We start from the raw sequence: 20,275 nt of genomic DNA on the forward strand, positions 1-20,275 counted from the left end.
TTGGAAAGAACACAGGATTGAGGTAGAATACAATTTGTTTCTCTGAACTGCTGGGGATTATGAGTCGATTACCTCTAATGCCTTTGACTCTGAGTCTCTTCACCCGTTACATGAAGATGATACCCATTACCCTGTCCAACTTTCAAAAGTTTTCTGTGATGATCACGTGAAACATAGCCATCAAAATGCTTTTACAAATTATAAGGCTCCATAAAGACACGAGGGATTTTTACGTCTTACACTGACATATCCTTCTTCAGCATCATTTTCAAGACCATGAGTTTGTATGAGCAATCTTAGAAAGTCTGTAAGAACATTGTATGAGTTATATATTGCTGTGCAACAAATTAACCCCCAAACTTTGTGGCTTAAAATGACACATTTATTATCCCAAAGATTCTGTGGGTCAGGAATCCTGGAAAGGCTTAGTTCAGGCCTCTCCTTCAGGGTCTCTGCAATCACGAAGCAGCAGTCAAGGTGTTGGGCAAGGCTAGGGTCTTGTCTGAAGGCTCAGCTTGGAAAGGACCTGCTTCCAAGCCCACATCGTTGTTGAGAAGATTCATTTCCTCGTGGGTTGTTGGCTAGACTCAACCCTCAGTTCTCTGCCACATGGGCTTTGCCAACACACAAGCCAAGAAGATGATGGAGAGAGTCTGCTAGCAATTCCTACGTCCCAATCATCTTTGTAACCTAATCACAGAAGTGACATCCCAATGCTATCGGTTAGTTTGATATCTCACAATCTTGGTTAAAAGCAAGTCCCCCATCTAGCTCACACTGAAGACGACAGGCTGACATAAGGGCTTGAACACCAGGAGGAAGAACCTTTGGGGCCCACGTCAGAAGCTGCATACTAAACCCCCCCAAACTTGGCTTCCCTAATAACACCGGTATCGTTATGCGCCAAGCATTTGACAGAGGATAGTTCATTTGCTCTTGGGGGAAATCTCATGAGGTGGGAAATGCAGCCTCTATTTTAGAGATAAAGAAACTGAGGCCCAGAGAAGTTCAGTATCTTCCTCGACGTTGCACAGCGAATACACGGCAGAGCTGAGTTCAAATTGAGGATCCTTATCCCTCAATCCCTTTGACTTCCTTACACTGTTTTCCTGTAGGATGGGACTAATAACGTCCATATCTCAGGTTTTTGTAAGAATCAGAGATCATTGGTGGCTATAGAAGCAGCGTGGGGGCAGCCACCCATTGCGGTGTGCATCCGGCACTGCTGGATAGAGGGCTGGCCTCGGAGCTGCTTTGGTGCTGCGGCCATGTTTTTACTTGCATGTCACGTTGGCTTGGGGGCCTGCTGGAGAAGATGCAGGGATGCCTGAAGCCCCTCCGACCTACTCCTTAGCAAAGCTGCTAGAAATAGTAGCTATTATAAAGGTAATATTTAGTGAGCATTTACTAAATAACAAGCATGGTTCTAAGATTTTTACATATTAAATCACTTTTCATCCCCACAAAAATCCTATGATATCCCCATTTTACATACAAGAAGTTGGAGACCTGAAGAGTACATTTTTTCCAAGATCGTGCAGAGCCAGGATCCAGGCACATCACGTGCAGCTGCTTGGAGAGCATGTGGCACGGTGCTGGGAACACAGTGGCTGCTCTGCAAATGGGGATATCTGATTTTTATGTCATTATCATCATTGTTACAGGGAGCAGATAAAAGTTCTTGCTTGAGGCAATGGTAGCTTTAAATATCCAGCCCCTCCTAGTGATGGCCAGCTCTCCTGGGCACTCCTGGTTCCTGCCCATGTGTTTGAAACCTTTGAAAACCCTGCCTGGCTCTGCACTCTGCACTTGAACCCTCTCCTTCCCGTCTGGTGACCGCCCACCAGGCTGGCTCCAGGGACCACCAAGACTCTGGCTCTGAGGTCTGATTACTGGATGTGCTTCCACTTCAGACAGCCCCCCTCTTCCCGGCCTCCTGGCTCCCCCTTGGTTTCCCTTCAATCTTCATACTCTGAATATTTTCAAATTCCTACTGTGTCAGACAATACTGGCTCTCTCCTTCTTCCGTTATGCCCTTCTAGCTTGGCACACACTAATTAGGATAGAAGATGATTCTTCTAGGCGTGGCCACGTGTGTGTGTTCTGCCCGTGGATGGGAGTTGAAGTGACATGTGCAACTTCTGGGTCCCACCTTCAAATGTCAGAGGCAGACTCTGTGCTTCCTCTTTGTCCCTCTCCACGAGCTGGAATTTACGGCGGTGATGAGCCCTCTTGGATTGCATCCACCAAAGCAAGACTTTAGGATGAGGGAGCGACAAGTTGGAAGGAATCTGAGCCCCTGAGGCCTTTGCAGAGTGGACCTGCCTCACACACTCAAACATGTAAACACAAGAGAAATCAACTTCTATCTTGCTGAATCTGTGATTGGGGGGGGGTGTGTCTCTATCACAGCAGCTGAGCCTTTTATCTGAACCAATGCACACTGACATGGTAGCCATGGTGGTCTGCAGGGTGACTTGCTTCTGTCTGCCCAGGGCAGAAATGTGGAGAGTGAGATCCTGGGGAAGAGCCAGTGAGGTGTTAAGGTGACTGCTTTTATCCTCCACTGAAGCCGCAGTGCTTCCTCCCAAGGTGGAAAACTAAAGGCATGATGGATGAGGTGTCTTTGCCATTTCACTGGCCCAGTTTACACCGCCAGAGAGAAAATACTGCACTGGAGGTGGAACAAGTGAGGAATAATAAGGACCATTTATGAAGAATTAATGTGATGTGGAAAACGGAAAGAAAAAAGTCATTAGGTTACCCGGGGAAGGCGTGGAGGACAGCCCACAGAACAACCTGTCACCATGTCTTCGAGAGAGAAATAAGTGAGGGGTCTGGAGGACTAATTTAAAGCTGTTAGAATGATCTCTCTGTGTGGATGATGCCTCTTTTCCATATTCTTTTTTTTTTTTTTCTCTAATAAGTGTTGCTGTGTTTTCTCCTGAACAAAACCAACTCAGGTAGTTTGCCAACTCGGGAGGTTTGGCTGTCATTTCAGAATGCTTGGTGCCAGTGGACATGGAAGGTGATAGAGGAGAGAGTAGACGAGGTCCCTGGTCCTGTGGAGGAAGACAGAAGGTGGTGGGAAGATAGAACAGACTTCTAATCCTTATTTTGGACCATTGTACTAGGCTAACTTGTTGCTTGTATCTTCTTGGACTCCCCCCAACCCCAGTCCATTTTCTACACATTCACTAGTAATATTTTTTTACATAAACATGACTCTGCCACCATCCTGCTTAAAATACGTTAAAAGTTTCTCATTGTTCTTCAGATAAAGACAAAAACACTTTTCCACGGTCTGGCATCTACTGTCATCCCTGCTCTCCACCTTCCCATGGGCTGGGCTTCCATGAGCTGGTACGCCATCTTGGATCATGCGAGTGAGGGCAGCCCCTAGTGGTACCAGAGCCACGAGAGAGAAGGAACCTGGCAATGCAGAGCAGAGGCACCAAACCACTTTAGGCTCCTATGCGACAGAAAAATAGTTTTCTTTGCACTGCTTTAAACAAGGTCTCTTGTACAAGCAACTGACCCATATCCTAAATAATACACACCCTGATTGTGAGTTCTTGAACACCACACATCTCTTCTTCATAGCATTTGCCAGTGTTGCCATGGAATATTTCTTGGTGTGCTTATTTCATTATTTTCCATCTTTTCAAATAAGCCATGAATTCCACTAGATCAGGATCCATACCTGTCTTATAAACCCTAATATGCCCACGGCCTGGCAGGCACTCAATAATTATTTGATTATTGAACACAAATACAAAAGTTCAGCTTCTCACTCTGAGAACCTTTAATCAAGCTGATGTAGTCAGAAGGGTCCTTCATGTGAGGGTGTATGGGGATTCAGATGCAACCCCTGAAGACCCCTCATTTGCCAGGCTGTTGCAGGGAGGCCCAGCTTTTCTGTTTCCTGAAAGTCTCTGAGTCCCATGTGGCAGCCTGACAGGAAATATCAAGATGAAGTAGAGATGTATATCCTTATGACTAGAAAGTCCAGGCTTGGGCAAAGCTGTGAAGTTACTGCCAACTGGAATGACATCTTAAGAAAATGTCTGTATGTCCATCAGTCCTTAGTTCAACAGTGACATATACAAATTGCCTCATAAATCCCTTACCGGACAAACAATACGTCCCCTCTCCTTTATCACAGCTACAGAGAGGGTGAGAACTGGAGTGGAGAGTAGGTGGGGGAAGGAAGCATGGAGCACGATGGTGGGCTTGGTTTCCGCTTGCATGCCCCTTCCGAAACCTTGGGGCTCCTCCCATCATCGGCTCCCAGGACACCATTGTCCCAGCCCATACAGACTCTCCGAGCTTATTCCTTCCTCTGTGCAATGGGACAACACGCTCTAACTCAATACATCCTAACAAGCATCACTCGTTTATTTAGCCCTTCAGCGAATATTCCTCATACTCTTAGGATAGAGACCCTCTGATCCTGAGTCTTCATCTGCAAACTACAGACAAGATAACTCAACTCAACATATTGTTGCAAAAATCATTCATGTGTTCAATCAATCAGCAAGTATTTTAGTCCTTATTCAGTGTCAGGAACTGATCTAAGCACTAAGAATGCCGAGGTGAAGACTATGGGCAAGTCCCTGCCTTCCCTCATGAAGTCCACATTCTTGTGGGGAGAGAGGTGGTAAACAAACAAAGTAATTTCACACTGGTGAGTTCTAGAAAGAAAGTGAAACAGGTGATCAGTGTGAGTGGTCCCAGATTGCCTCTCTGAGAATGACATTTGAGCTAAGACGTAAAAATTAGAATGATCCAGCCATGCAGAGCACAGTCAGAGTGGACAGCAGATGCAGTGGCTCTGGCAGGAACAGGCTTGGCTCGTGAGGGACAAGCCCCACAGAGGCCAGAGTGGAGGATGAGTGGAGACCGATGGGAGAAATGTAAGGAGTAAGATCAGGGAGGTAGGCAGTGGGCCAGATCACCCAGGACCTTGGAGGTCACGGTCAAGCGCTGGGATTTCATTCTGGGTGTGATGGGAGCCTGGAAGATTGAGACAGTAGGAATTCCATGATCTGATTTATGTTTTGAAGAGAATACTTTAGCCATTTTGAGAAGAAGGGATGGAGGCTGAGATTGGGGAAAGAATGGAAATCAGAGCCCAGATTAGGTGAGATTTTAGAAGAGACCTAACGTGGAGTCTGCACACGGCACCTGTTTATAAATAGTAGCTGTCAGTACAGTAGATCCACGGCACACCCAAGGGAGATGCTCCAGGAACATGTCAGAGCCTGGAGGCACAAATGCCACTCTAGAGCTTCCCAGGAATTACGGGAGTGGATTGGGATCAACATCCTAAAAACTCACACCATGTTGACTGATTCTCTCATGATCCCCATGTTGAGTGTCACTCTCAGGCCACTTGCTAGCCAAGTCATTCATGAGGAAACAAAATATGAGCATTAAGAGATCAAATAGCTTGTTAGCAACGTGGGTGAGGGCGACGGTGGTACAAGTTGGCGCAGTCTCTGTGCAGGGTAACGCATCAATCTCTGTAAAACAAATGCCCATCCCATTTTATTCAGCTAGCCCACTTCTAGAATTTATTTCACAGATATAACCATAAAAGGGCAACATGGTGTTTGGACAATGTTATTCAAAGCAGCATTTCCAGGCAAAAAACTGGGAATAATGTAAATGCCAGTTAATAGGGGGCTGGTTAAGATAAATGATGCTATATGCCATAATATGCAGATGCTTTAAAAAAAGGAGAATGAAGAAACTTATGTACTGATATGGAAAAATTACAAGATAGATTGTTAGGTGAAAAAAAGAAGCAACGTTGTTTAAAGCTGATGTGGAGGAGGAAAGAGATGTGTATGTGTGTGCATGTTTGCATATGCATAAAATAGCTTCGGAAAGGTTTATGATAAAGTGCAAACTTTGATGAGCTCCAGGGAAGGTGGCTGGGGAAGTTGAGGGCAGGGATAGACTTTTGCATGTCGGTTTGTCTACATTTTGAGCTCAGAACTGTGTGACTATATTACCTATCCCCCCCACTCACCCCTCAAAATAAATTAAGAGTAAAAAATAACAAAAGCAGAAGGGGAAAATGTGGCTTAGTAATGTGACAAATTACAACAAGCTTTAGACCTTTGGGGTTGGCTTATAAATAGTCGAAGCAGGGAATATTCAACCCACAGGTGCCCACAGGCTACTGCTGTTCCTCTGATGTCTCCATCATCCCTTATAAGTTCAGGTTGCCCTCAGAGTGGGAGCAAAGCTCAGAGCCAACCAGCTACTGAAACTCCAACAAGATTGTGAGCCAAGAGGATCAGCAGGGGGACGAGGAGGAATGTGAGCAGGATGGAGCTTCCATTAGAATGTTGGGGATGAAGTCCAGTCAGCAGGGCAGTGTGACTCAGTGACTGACATGTGCCACCAACAGGAAAGAGCGCTGTGTCTTTGTCACAATTCTAATGCAAAAAAGTCTGGGCTACTGTGTAAAAAATTGGGAAGAACTTAAGGATGCCTTGCTCCATGGAAAATACAAGAATCAACACTCTACATGGGCACTTAACACAGACTGACTCCTTTGATCCACACAAGTACTCCACGACGAAGGTACTTCTGTTATTTATCACCTCATTTTCAGAGAAGACCCAAAGAGACGGACTCATTTGCGCAAAACCAACATCTTCAAAGTAGAAGAGCTGAGACTTGAATCCAAGTTGCCTGGTTGGCTCCAGAGGCCACACTATTCTTCATGGCACCATATGGCTTCAAGGGATACTTGGGAATGGAGGCACGATGTGAGCAAAGATGTTACTTTTGATGTAGAAAAAAATAAACATTAAATTTTTACAAAAGGAACATAGCTCATTTCCACTGCTGTTCACCATTTTCTTGTGAAGACCAGTCAGATAGGAGAAGGATCCTTAATCTGAACAAAAGTCCTTGAATTTAAAAGAGTTAGACAAAGTGGATACAATGAGTATCTCGTGGCAGCTCAGTGGTGGCTGGGAGGATTAAGAGCATGTCCTATGTATCACACCGAGCCTTGAGGTATTACAGCACTGTCCCCACAGCCCTGATCTAGCACATGTTTGCTTTCTGAGGACCAATAATGGAGAGATGTTTCAGGAGGACAACTTGCCCATGCCTCTGGGTAAGATGGGGTCTCTGTGGCAGGATCAGGGGCTCTGAAATGCACCTGCTCTTGTCAGAGGCCACAGCATCCGCTCCACAGCCTTCCCTTAAAGGTAATTACTGTTCTGGCCAGAGCCCGAGAGACTTGTTACCATGATGCAATATGTCATTTCAGGACAGATGCTGGGAAATGTATTTACTTTACACATTTTCAGCCTGGACTGGGGACCACGTGTCAGCATGTGATGCAAGGAGGGAAAGAGAAGCGCTTTGTTCTGGCCACGAAAGGCTTTCGCTGAGCCTTGGGTGCCTAAAAGCCAAGAAGTGAGCCTGCAGAGGAAGTGACGCGGGGCTGGGCAGTGGGAAGGGCCCTTTGGTGTGAGAAGACACGCCCTTCTGCAGCTCTTCCTTGTGGTGGGAGAAGTAGGAGGACTTAGAATCAGACAAACAGGGTTAACATATTGGCCCTGGTGCTGTAGCTGTGTGAGGTCGGAAAGCAGTTTAACCTCTCTGGGTAGCCAGCGTGCTGCTTATATGCTGCTGTGTCATAAATTGCCCTCAAAACTTAGCAGCATAAAACAATCATTTTATTGTCTCTGCAGATCAAGGATTCTGGAAGGGCTTGGCTGGGTGCCTGGATGGACACCATTCTCTCCCTTGTTCAGGGGTTCTCCTTGTGGTCCTTCCACTTCGGATAGTTGAGCTTTCTCACAGCATGGCGGCCTCAGGGCCACAGGACTCCTCACAGGTTGACTCAGGGGTCTTTCATGACCTCATTCTCGAAGTCACATGGCATCACTTCTGCTGTTCGCCACTCGTCAGCCAGTCACAAAAGTCTACCCAGGTTCAAGGGGAGGAGGCAGACTCCACCTCTTGCTGAGAGAGCAGGGAGATCCAGAAGGGCACGTGGGATGGGGACGTTGAGAATATGCTCGTGGGAACATTTGGGCAAACATGACCTCTCATGCACAGTGTCATCATCTGGAAACTGATTCTATTAATATGCACTGTGTAGGGTTTGGAGAAACGGGTATGGTGTGTACAAAGCCACCACCATTGTGTCGGCTTTCACAGGGGCTATGCCCTAAGCATTGGTCCTAACTCCGGGCGTCTATTACTCCTCTGTAGGAGCAGATTTCCTTTAAGGAAATCGATTTCCTCCGCTGTAGGCAGCCTTGATGGGATGATAAGCCATGCGTGATATACTTTGCAGCAGCACCATGCAATGGAGAAACCCGATGGCCATTTCAGACGTCAGATCAAGGTTTGATGCCAGAGCCCGCCCTTCCATCTCCAGGAAAATCTCTTATTCTCTCAGGGTCCTTCAAATCCTCTTCTCTACCTGCTCTCCTACCCCAGGTACTTCCAGCAAATTCTCTTGGGAGAGTGTAGCTTCTATAAATGACAGGAAACACCAATCACTTCCACCATCTTGGGCTTTAACCTTCACCACAAGTTGCGAGTGGGAGGGAAGAGAACACACACGACGTGTAGATCAATAAATTCTCCCGCCACAGAAGCTGACGTGAGCCCGTCGTGAGCTCACGGTGGGCTGAGTGGGAGCACTCTTGACTTCTTCTTTGGGGACCCGGAATGCATGCCTCTGCCATCAATTGGGAGATTTTCATTCATTCGTGGAAGTCTGCCTGGCAGATTTTCTATGCTTTCTTCAAATATCTCTTAAAGAGAGGACTTTGTCTGGGCAATTTCCTTCAGGGAGAAGCAGATTATCTCAGTGGACTATTCCCCTAAGCTCTGCTGAAGCTGTTTACGCTAAGCAGCTATGAGCATGTTCATAGTCCAGAATTGTCTGAAAACAAACAGCTGAGAATAGTTATGAATATAAGGTCTGTAATCGAGACTGCTTAAAGGAATACTAATGGGCATCTTATTCACCAGTTTCAACGAGTTCTGCTTTGTGAAAGGCCCTTCTCATTTTACTACCTGGCTGATTTACTTCTCTCCCCTGCAGCAGACGGTCCCTGAGGCATGATGACTGAGGGGCCGGGGGGCTGCGGCAGCTGCTGCTGTTCCGGGAAGAAGGAGATGGGTGTCTGTCACTTGATGTTCCGTGAAAGTGCGTGGACCAGAGAATGCCTCCCGTCTAGACCACCTGGAGGACGTTGCCTGACCTACCGCCCCGCCAAACCAGAAGCCAGGCGACAAGCAGAGCAGGAGGAGGGAACGCCAAGCCCCAGGCAGGTATCCTGGGAGGGCTGACACTGCAAAAGCCGAGGGTGAACACAAACAAGGGGCCAGAGGACAGACGCGTGTTTACAACACCTGTGGACTCACGAAAGAGTCTGTGCCACCTGATCTCTGTGCAGGAGGGATCGTGTGGTGAGAAGGAGGGGAGCTGAGTCTTTGAGGGGGCTGACCTCTCTTATAAGTCCCTCTAAAAGAGACACACAGTCTAGGCCCCGGTCGGCTATTCTGCTGCAGACTATATACCTTGAAGAAACAGACTACCAACCCCCTAAAGAAAACAGGCATGATTTTAGCTAGAGCAGAACGTATGATCAGCTGAGACTGGACAGTTTTGCACATGATTCGTTGCTGATGAACCATTTTCCTGAACGATATTCCTTTTGCTTGATCTGCACAGTGATTTTAAAAATCTGAGCAAATATTTAAAAATTGGGATATTTCATATGACAGTGTAAATTTTCAGCTGGAGTTTTCTAGAAAAGTCCAGAGATGGGGCAATGTAGCCTGCATTCCCACATGTGAAGGCTCAACAGTTGGATGGATGGATGCTCCCTGTAAGAGGGTGCAGTCTGTCCCATCTCCGTCTACCTCTTCCAGCACGCAGGGCTCACCTCCTACATTGACCTCTCTGGCAAAGGGTCTGACTTCCATGGGGACGCCTCTGCTTGAGCTCTGCCACATGGCCAGCCTCTCAGCTTGCAGCCCGTGGACTGACCGCCCAAATCCATAGCCTAGGTTTGCAAGTCTCCCCTGCAGACTCTCTGGAGGCCCCTGCAGTCTCCCAGGAAGTGTTTCCCGAAGGGCAGTGCACTCCCCTTGAGTTAGGTTGAATTATATAGACAGAAAGCATTTTCCTTTCAGATTCTTTCACAGGCTTTAAGGTTCTGTAAAAAGAAATTCTCCCCACTGGCCTGAAATCAGTCCTGGGAACAGACTCCCCCAGACCCCGAGTGGGGAGTGGAGGGTGGGGGTGCACGGGAGACACCTCTGCCTCCTCCCACTGGCAGTTCCGAGCTCCCAGGCCCCTCCCTCAGCCCCTTTCCTAGTTTGTCCTGGTTGTCAGCTCCCTGTAAGAGGTGTTGGGGGAAGGCATGATACAATAAATTTAGGAGGGCATGAACTTGGACATGGGACATCCCCAGGACCCCTCAAATCAACTGACCTGTGCCGGTAAAGCAGAAATGGGGGGAGAGGAAGGGCCATATAGGTGTGGAAATGTGCACCACTGATTTATTTACACAAAAAAGTTAGGAGCAAACAACCGAGGTGACCTACAACAGGATGCTCGCTAAATAAATGAAGGTTCATCCACTTATGAAAAACGAAGTTTGGGATGGGCAAAGGGCGTTGGCGATGTTAAGTTACAGAAGGAGATATATCACAGACTCATATCCCAACTATCTAAAATTTTATATCCCAACTATATAAAAATATTTATCTGCACAATAATGGTAATAGTTACATAAAAAGTGGAATATGAGTTTCAAAAATGTGTTTTTGAATACGTTTTTTTCTGATTATAAAAGTGAAATATGAACATTGAAGAAAATAATAAAAAGATGAAGCAAAAAAGAGAGAAAGTCTCAGTGTAGAGCCAGTGTATCTTCAACACCTCTCGGACATTTGCTAATGTCCGTTTCTAACCCCAAGGGCGGGTGCAGAGCCTCCTGCTGGTCACACTAGCGAGGGAGACTTCAGTAGGGTTTGTATGTTTTAATTGTATTTGTTTGTGCTCACCTTTAATTCACGCAACAGACATGAACTTTTTCCGTTTATTTATAGACATGAAAGTGATTTTAAAAGAAAACCTTTTTTAAAATTATTTGCATAAATATTCAATTGGATGCTTTCTCCCTCTGAGTATCTTCATTTCTTTTCTTTATCTGCCCAATGGCATGACTCCCCAGTTCCTGAAACTATGGAAAAGATTGACTGAAATAATGCACACAAAGCATGTTGTGAAATGCCTGGCGCTATGAAATATACAGAGTATTATTGTTATTTAAATTTCTATTTTTGAGATACTATGTTTGTTTCCTCAAAGAGATTGTAACAGTAATATTTTTAATAATAAAACCTAATATGACACTTTAAAAATGCACAAGTGAACCAATTTAAATAAAAGTGTTCAGTAAATACTAGCACGGGTGTGTGTGGCTAGGTCAGGAGTGTACAGGTGGCACACAAGGACCCTCACTGGGGAACCGGTCTCAGTCAGAGCTGTAGAGGTTGCATCCCCAATGTGGAGGTTCCTGTTAACTTAAAAGAATGGCCACAGTTTAAAGAAACACCTAATTTTTGGCATTTCCCTTGAAGAATGAACCTCGGAGAGTCAGGCTCAGGGAAAGCTTAGGGTAAAAGCGTGTATTAGATAAACGTGCTCCATTGGGATCAAGAGGGGCCCAGGGCCAGCTGTGCCTCCTCCTTGCTGGGATCGGCCTCACAGCCTTTATGAAATTCTTGCTTACTGGATCCCCAGCTGCTCAGACTAGCCCAGCTACCCAGATTTGAAAAAAGATTCAGAATGAGGGAGGGAGAGGAAAGGGCAAGCAGAAGATACTCCCTAAGGAACGCACACTGAAAGGTTCTTACAACATCGACGATATGGGGGCATGTGGATGGGATGTTAATTGCTCCACTGGCCTCACACCCTGTGAGTAGAAGTACCATCTAGGAGGTTGTTAGGTGATTTTGTGTGATTGCCAAGATGCTCAGACTACTAAAATATTAATCCAAGGGCATGGAAACCAAATGCAACACAATTTGGTTTGCATATGGACCAGTTGCAAGCTCTCTTCCTGGATCTGAGGGTTTACAGACAGATGGCTTCAGGACCGTTAAGCCCATACGCCTTTCAGAGGTTCTGGGCTATGGGGAGAAAGGGCTCCATTGAAACAGCTGTCTTGTCTGACAGTCTTCCTAACAAGTTCTCCTTCCAGTTTTACATATAAGAGGCCACTTCACCAGGGAAGGAAGCCGGGGGGGCCCTGGTGTTTCTGAGAATCTCAGGTTGGATTTGTTAGAAGCAGACCCTAAGATGAAGATTCATTTGCAAGTGATTGAGAACGATAAGGGAGAGGGAGAGAGGGAATCAGTTCACAGAAGGGAAAGGTGTGAGTTCAAAAAAGGTCCCAGACCATTTTGATCCTGCAGGAGCTCTGGAGTGTCAATTACAATTCAGAGGGGAAGGAGCTGGCCTTTCATGCTCCACCACCATCCATCGCGTGCAAGGACTGCCTCAGGAAAAGGAAAACTCCCAGGCTTTTCCAGCTGTCTTCATGAGCAGGCAAAAGGGACCGGGGAGCCCCAGGGTAGTGCTCTGAAGGATGCAGGTGCAGGATGTTACAGCAAAGCTCCCTGTTGTGGACTGAATGGTGTCCTGCTCTTCAAAATTCATATGTTGAAGCCCTAATCCCCAGTGTGACTGTATTCGGAGATGGGGCTTTCAAGGAGATAATTAAGGTTAAGTGAAGTCATAAGGGCGGGGTCTGAATCTGATAGCACTGGTGTCCTCATAAGAAGAGGAAGAGACACTAGAGCACTCGCTCTCTCTCTCTCCAAGCGCACACACAGAGGAGAGGCCATGTGAGGACAAAATGAGAAGACCAGGAAGAGAGCTCTCACCAGAAACCATCCCTGCTGGCACCTTGATCTTGGACTTCCAGCATCTAGAACTGTGAGAAAATAAGTGTGTGTTGTGTAAGCCCCCCAGCCTGTGCTATTTGTTACAGCAGCCCAAGCAGACTATTACACCCACCAGGTGTGCAGAAGCAGAATAAGGGATGTGAAGGGGAACCTGGGCAGAGCAGCGTCCACCACACCGGGCGATTCATTGGCTGTGTTTCCTATTATGACAAAAACATGCATAAATTACATCCCTGTTCTTTTTTTTTTTTTTAAATACACGGCCAACGATGAACCCCAAAGCTCTGTGTGTGTGTGTTTGTGTATATTGCATACTTCTTTTTTGTTTTTTTGTCTTTTTTTTTTTTGGTGAGGAAGATCAGCCCTGAGCTAACATCCTGCTGAATCCTCCTCTTTTTTGCCGAGGAAGGCCAGCTCTGAGATAACATTTATTATCAATCCTCCTCCTTTTTATTTTTTCCCCAAAGCCCCCAGTAGATAGTTGTATGTCATAGCTGCACATCCTTCTAGTTGCTGTATGTGGGACGCGGCCTCAGCATGGCCAGATAAGTGGTGCGTTGGTGCGCGCCCGGGATCCGAACCCGGGCCGCCAGTAGCGGAGCGCGTGCACTTAACCGCTAAGCCACCAGGCCGGCCCCTACGTCCCCGTTCTAATCACCAAGGAGAATTATTTAAAATAACTCTTATAGTTTTGTACTTATTGTAATGTACATTAGAAACTCATAAAAGTAACTTCAATGTATAATTTCAATGATACTATTAAAAAAAATGAAGGTGTATTTTCAAAAACTAGAGCAATTTAAAGTTGATTTAAAGAAAAGTCTTCAGTGAGTAGAGATGTGAGTGTTACACAATGAGGGATGATTTGGGGCGAGTTCTCGGCTATAGCTGAGATTCCCCTGGTGGTGTCCATTTCCCAAGCTGATTTTACAGCCTTACCGGCAACATCCTTTGGGTAAATTCCTCTTATGCTTAAATAAACCAGGATCATCACTTTTTAGTGCCTCTAAGAATACTCATGAGTACAGGCAGAAACATAAAATTTCCTTTCCAATAAACTGGCATAAGTTAAAACAAAAAAAGCAAATAGATTTGAAGAATTAGGAGAGATGATAAACAGCTAAGGAATTGCCAGTTTAAACCACCGGACTGTTAACTCACGTCCCTCCGTTATATGGCCTGGCCACCTTCCCACAGTAATCCTTGTAACTCCTGTGTCAACTCCAGCTGGGCCCCATCACTCCCTCTTCTCGGCACAAATTCTCCTGATGTTACAGCTTCAATCATCTGCCTCTTTCTGCACCTGCAATGCCATACGTCTCTATTTCTGCACATCCGATTCTTTCCTCCTGTCCTTCAAGGAGAGTGCGCAGGCACCAGCTACAGAAAGTCCTCTGCAACTTGGCAGAGCTGTCAAGGTGAGGTAGGCAGTGTAAAATGGCTAAAAATGGCTCCCAACGTCCCCAGCCCCTGGTATCCACCCTTCTGTGTAATCTCCTCCCCTTGACTGGGGCCCAGACTTGCTCCTAAGGTATAGAATATAGCAAGAGTGTTTGGATGTCACTTGAAGACGAGGCTATAAAATACCATGACTTCCATTTGCTTCCTTTATCCCTGGATCTTCTCATGTGCTTGCCCTGATGGAGAAGGACATCTGGCAAGGAATAAGAAACTGAGGCCCTCAGTCCCACCATCCTTGAGGAACTGCATCCTGCCACATGAGCTTGGAAGTGGACCCTTCCCCAGCTGAGCCTTCAGATGAGACCACAGACTCTGGCCAAGGCTGATTACAACCTGTCAGAGACCCTCAAGCAGAGAATTCAGTTAAGATGCTCCTGGATCCCTGACCCACAGAAGCTATGAGGTGATAAACGTGTGTTGTTTTAAACTTCTAAGTTTTGGGGTAATTTATTACACAGCAGTAAATAACAAATACACTTGGCCTTCGCTCTACAGGCAGAGGGAAGTAGGCCCCTCACCCCCTTCCATGTCACTGAATGTTCTTATTTGAGTTGCGATGTCTGGTCCCAGGTGCTCCACAGTGTTTAGGTCCCTTGAAGGCAGGGTCTGCATCTGATTCAGTGGAGATCCACCTGGCATGGAGCATAGCTCCTCACACTGAGATGAACAAGCCAGTGCCCTCTGAAGAGCTCAGTCAGGAAGTGAGTGAGCACAGGACACTTATCAGAGGTGTGCTGGTAAAAAGGCTTTCCAACAATGACAAAAAGTCCTGATTTGGCGTGTTTGCCAATTTCTGTGGTGTAAATACTACTACTGTAGTCAATTTTAAGCTACAGACAGTCACCGAATGAGGAGTGGAGAAGAGATGCGCACAATCCCATCGGCTTTCACAAGCTGCCACTGAACAGTCTCAGCAGACCGCCGACACCAGTTCTGACATATCAGCTCTTCTGCAAAGGCAAAAATTACCTCTGAAGACACCACATTAAGAACCTGAGAGTGTCCAGAGCATAGGCAGGCCTCCCACAACCACTCGGCTGTGGCCAGCCTGATTCTAACTCACTGCAGTAAAAAACTCCGGAATACAAAAGGGAGGGAACACTAGTATTGAACCACAGCTCCCTCTGCTGAAACATCCAGAATGGCTGACAGTGGAAAATAACGCACAAGGTGGACCCTCTCAGCAAACACAACTGGCCCAAAGCGGGGTTCCCAGAAGACTCGGATCAAACAGAGCATCCACGAGGACCCTCTAGAACTTGCTACAGCAAGGCCTGTCTCCCTGACTTCAGTCTCCTGATTGTGACATGAAAAACTATTTACATACATAAACTCACTGTCTGTTAATTAACACATTCACTTTTATTTGCATAATCAACACTAATCTTGTGAGTTAATTAGACTTTATGTGCATTTGACTCAGGAGATTTAATTTGGCCTCTGATCTCTGCTTACAACAAGGACCCAGGCATACATTTCCTTCTGGCCGTTTTTTCACAAGTTGAAACATTTGGACACCCAAGCCTCGCCCCAGACATACTAACAACCCTTCGTGGGGTAATAGTGGTGACGGTGGGTGTCGGAACCAGGAAGCTGTTAGGACACCAGATGTTTTTGCTGGTTGCACATGAAAGGAAGGACTGAGGAGAGGATTTTAGAAATAAAAGAACTGGGTGTTTTTAAACAAAGTGGAGAATTTGCAGATTTTTTCTTGGCAGACTTGTAGCGTTCACTTAAGAAAGTGTGTTCAGTGATGGAACATTTCTTCCTCTAGTGCTAATCCCTTTAAGAAAATACACTTACTAAATGTATCAAGAGCCCTGAAAAATGATCAACGTTTTTGAATCTAAGAAGCCACTTTAAGCAAAAACAGAAGTGGACAAAGACTTACACGGAAGGTGGTTTACTGGTGCATTATCTACAAGAATAAAACTTGGGGACAACTTAAATGTTGAAAAATATGGATACGGTTATTTATGCAATGTTAAATCGCTACAATGGAATATTATGAAGCTGTTAAAATGTTTTTCAGGAATTTAATGTCAAAAGAAGATGTTATCAATATAAGTGAAAGCAGCTTAAAAAATCTGTGTAGATATTATGTTATCAAATTGTAAAATAAATAAATCTACTACACACTTACTATATACAGATGTTATATATACATAAACATGGGAAAGAAATGAACCAAGATGTTAGCTGTGGGTTATCCTTGGGTGGTAGGGATACTTACATATCATTTAACTTTTTTTCCTCATATAACTGTGTTTCATAAATATTCTAAAATGAGTATGTGCTTCTTTTATACGCAGAAAACAATTATTTCAAATAATAATCCAGATGTCTACCTAGAATCTCGCAGAGCATGTTCTTATTTATTATTGCCACTGATGGTCACCTCCTGTCTTTAAATTCCTCCTCACTGAAGACTAAGTCTAATCTTTTAAGATTCTGACACCAATTTCAATATGTGTGCTTTTTCCACATCACTAAGCAATTCTCTGACACCAGCTGAGTGTCCTACAAATCAACTCAGTTCTGATACTGCCTACCTGGAGATAGCATCAGATCCACAGGTGAAGGGCTCAGTCCCATAGACTGTCCCCCAACCCCCATTTCAGATGTCCATTGGAAGTCCAGGTTGTCACCTGTGCTTCTGACCAACTGCATATAAATCAAAGTTTCCCACGACTTCCTCCTTGGGTTCAATTAATTTGCTAGAGTGGCTTACAGAACTCAGAGAAACATTTTACTTTACTAGATTGCCATTTATTATGAAAGGCTATAACTCGGGACCGGCCAGATGGAAGAGCTGCATAGGGTAATGTGTGTGGGAAGGGGCGTGGAGCCTCCACGCCCTCTCTCCCCAAATCTGTGTGGTCACCAACCTAGAAGCTCTCTGAACCCAGCCCTTCTGGGTTTCTATGAAGGCTCCATTACATAGGCAGGATTGATGAAACATTGGCCATTGATGATTGAACTTAATCTCTGGTCCCTCACCCCTCCCCAGAGGTCAGGGGGGTGGGGTTGAAAGTTCCAACCTCCAATCACATGGTTGGGCTGGGAACCAGCCACCATCCTGAGTGACCTAAGAGCTTTCCAAAAGACGTTTCATTAACAGAACAAAAGACAACTCTATGGCTCTCAACACTTAGGAAGTTCCAAGGGTTTTAGGAGTTTGTGTCAGGAACTGGAACGAAGACCAAATATATATTTCTTATTACAAACCACAATATCACACCCTTTGTGCAAAGGATGAGCTCTACGCAGGAAAGCATTCCCTGATAATCTAGGGAGGCACTGAGAGATGACACAGCCCCAAGAACATAAATGTAGGTGATGAGAACACGGAAGCCTCGGCCAAGCAGAGTAGGACATCGCTAACCAGTCTCTGCTCCAAAGGCCAAATAACAGACTTTTGGAATCAGCGCCCTGCCTGCCCTGCAGCAGATGGTCAGATGGCCCTGCAGTTGGTATAAGTGCCTCCAGATTTCCAGGCTGGGGGTTAATAGCTCGGCTAAGCAGCAGTTAACCCGCGTCTAAGGCAAGCCTCTTAGGCGGCGACCAGGTTATCGGGACCACGCACGGCACGTGCAGCGGGAGATGGTGCCACCTACCTGTTGCGCGCGCTGGGTCCCAGGCGCTGGCACACCACCGTGGTGGTGGTGTGCTTCCCGCCGTCCCCCATCTCCTGCTTGACGTCCCACTGCCGAGGCTCGCTGGTCTGAGTGCCCAGGATGTTCACGCCCTTCTTCACCTTGGCCCTGCGGGCATGAAGATAGCAAGAGAGAGCCACAGATTAGTGACTTGGCATTTCCAGACCCGCCCAAGCTCCACTGAACTGTGATGGCTGGTTGACATCTTTCCATATCCGGTGACACAAAGTGCGCCAGATGGCGGGAATGCTGGGGGCGGGCCAGATGGGGGTCGAAGGGGGATCTGCCCACAGACTCAGAACCATGGAACTTGCTGTCCAGGGCCGAGGTGAGGGGAAGGGGCCTGTGGACAGTCTCTAAGCCGGAAGGAGCACAGTAAAACGTCAGGAGAAAAGTATGCCTGCCGGGGCTAGTCGTCCTCAATCGGGGGCAACTGTGTCCTGCAGGGGACATGTGGCAACGTCTGGAGACATTTTTGGTTGTCACAGCTTGGAGGAATGGTGTCTTCTGGTGAGTGGAGGCCAGGGAAGCTGCTGAAGCTTCTACGATGCCCAGCACAGCCCCCACAACAGTCTCATTCAGTCCAAAGTGTCGACAGTGCCCAGGTTCAGAGACCCCAGCCTAGGTCTACACCCTGGTTTCACCACTTTGCAGCTGTGTGACTTTGGGCAAATAATAACCTCTCTGTGCCTCCCTTTCCTCCTCTGTAAATGGATATGATAATAGTAACCGCCAGTATAAAACTGCTGTGGTGATGATACGTATTAATGCATATAAAGTGATTGCAACAGTGTCAGACATACAACAGGCACTTCATAAATGTTAGTTCTTGTTACATTGCTCCAGAGAGGTCCCCAACCTGCTTGATGTGACTTGCCAGGCCTCCTCCGGGCACACACTCATCCAAAGTGCACGAAGTCAAGGAATAATAAAAAGGCAGACCGCTCCTCTTACGACTGTTGTTCAGGCCACGTCTCTTATGCCTCTCTGACCCTCAGTATCCTCATCAGTAAACTGATGAGAAAAATAGTGGATTAAGCACAAATACCTACTGTTCTGTCTTCCCAAACCCCACTTAAAGGAGAGGAAGGGACTGTTTTCAAAGGCATCAACTCACAGAGTTGGGGACAAGAGATGCAGCAACAGCAAATGACTTTGGAAACCGGAAAGTAGATGTACCAGTGGGTGAAATGAGTTAGCAGAACTTCAGACTACGTCGTGAGCTGGCAGTGAGAAAAGCTAAGAACCGACAGTTTATAGCATGGAACCTCCCCGTCTCAGGAATCGCTGGTACGGCTCTAAAAGTGGGAGGGAATCAGGACTAAAATAAGGAGGATTGGTTAAAAGTCTGTTTATGAAGTCACAAATGTTCTTCCCTTTTCCATGCAACAGGGTGAATCCAGAACTCCATATCAGGGTACCATGAAGATCTGAGACTTGAGTTACCATATTGAAGATAGAGTGACTATGTGACCCTATGCTGAGATTCCTAGGCCTTTCTCCCCACAGCTGGACCTTCACCTCCAAGAGAAATCCTGGATTGTGACACTGGAGCCTCTCCAGCAGCCAGACTACGTCTCAGCGAAGCTTGTGGTCAACAACTCTCCTCCATGGTGTCAGAGCTTCTAACGGCTTTTAGTCCCTCATTCTTTTAGATGAGCAAACAAGGATTGTTGGACACTGACAAAGTTCTCTACATGATACAGAGACCAAAACAGTCAACCTGTAGGAAGTAGAGCCCATGCGGGAAAGACAGTAATTAAAAACACACAGTCATTCACAATCACAGAGAGATCAGAGAAGATCTGCAATCCTGACAGAATGCTATAAAAAACACCCAGAAAGGAAAAAAAAATAAGCTTTTGCAAATTAAAAATATTAGAGCAGAAATGGAAAGTCAGTGGAATGGTTGATGGATAAAGTTAGGAAATTTGTCCTAGGAAGTAGAAAAAGACAACGAAAGGGAAGATAGGAGAAAAGATAAACTAAGAGGACCACTTCGAGGTTCAACATCTGAACAACAGAAAGAACAGAGAAAAGGGAAAGTAGGAATCATAATGAAATAATTAAAGAAATGTCCCCAGATGACAGGATTTATGTGCGTCTCCAGGTTGGAAGGGCCCCTGGGTGAGGACCATGGTCAATGAGGATAGAGCCACACCAAGGCACAGGACAGATACATT

At 46.1% G+C, this 20,275-nt stretch overlaps 1 protein-coding gene across 1 annotated transcript in view; it reads right to left on the reverse strand.

The window, feature by feature from the left end:
- The window catches only part of TMEM132C (transmembrane protein 132C), a 356,987-nt gene that overhangs the window by 116,551 nt on the left and 220,161 nt on the right, over nucleotides 1–20,275 (reverse strand). The window contains exon 3 of the mRNA XM_058531234.1: nucleotides 18,054–18,200. Coding sequence (XP_058387217.1) covers nucleotides 18,054–18,200 — 147 coding nt within the window. The remainder of the gene's footprint in view (nucleotides 1–18,053; nucleotides 18,201–20,275) is intronic.

Source organism: Diceros bicornis, chromosome 35 (assembly GCF_020826845.1).
Source record: "Diceros bicornis minor isolate mBicDic1 chromosome 35, mDicBic1.mat.cur, whole genome shotgun sequence".
NCBI classification, from domain to species: Eukaryota; Metazoa; Chordata; class Mammalia; order Perissodactyla; family Rhinocerotidae; genus Diceros; species Diceros bicornis.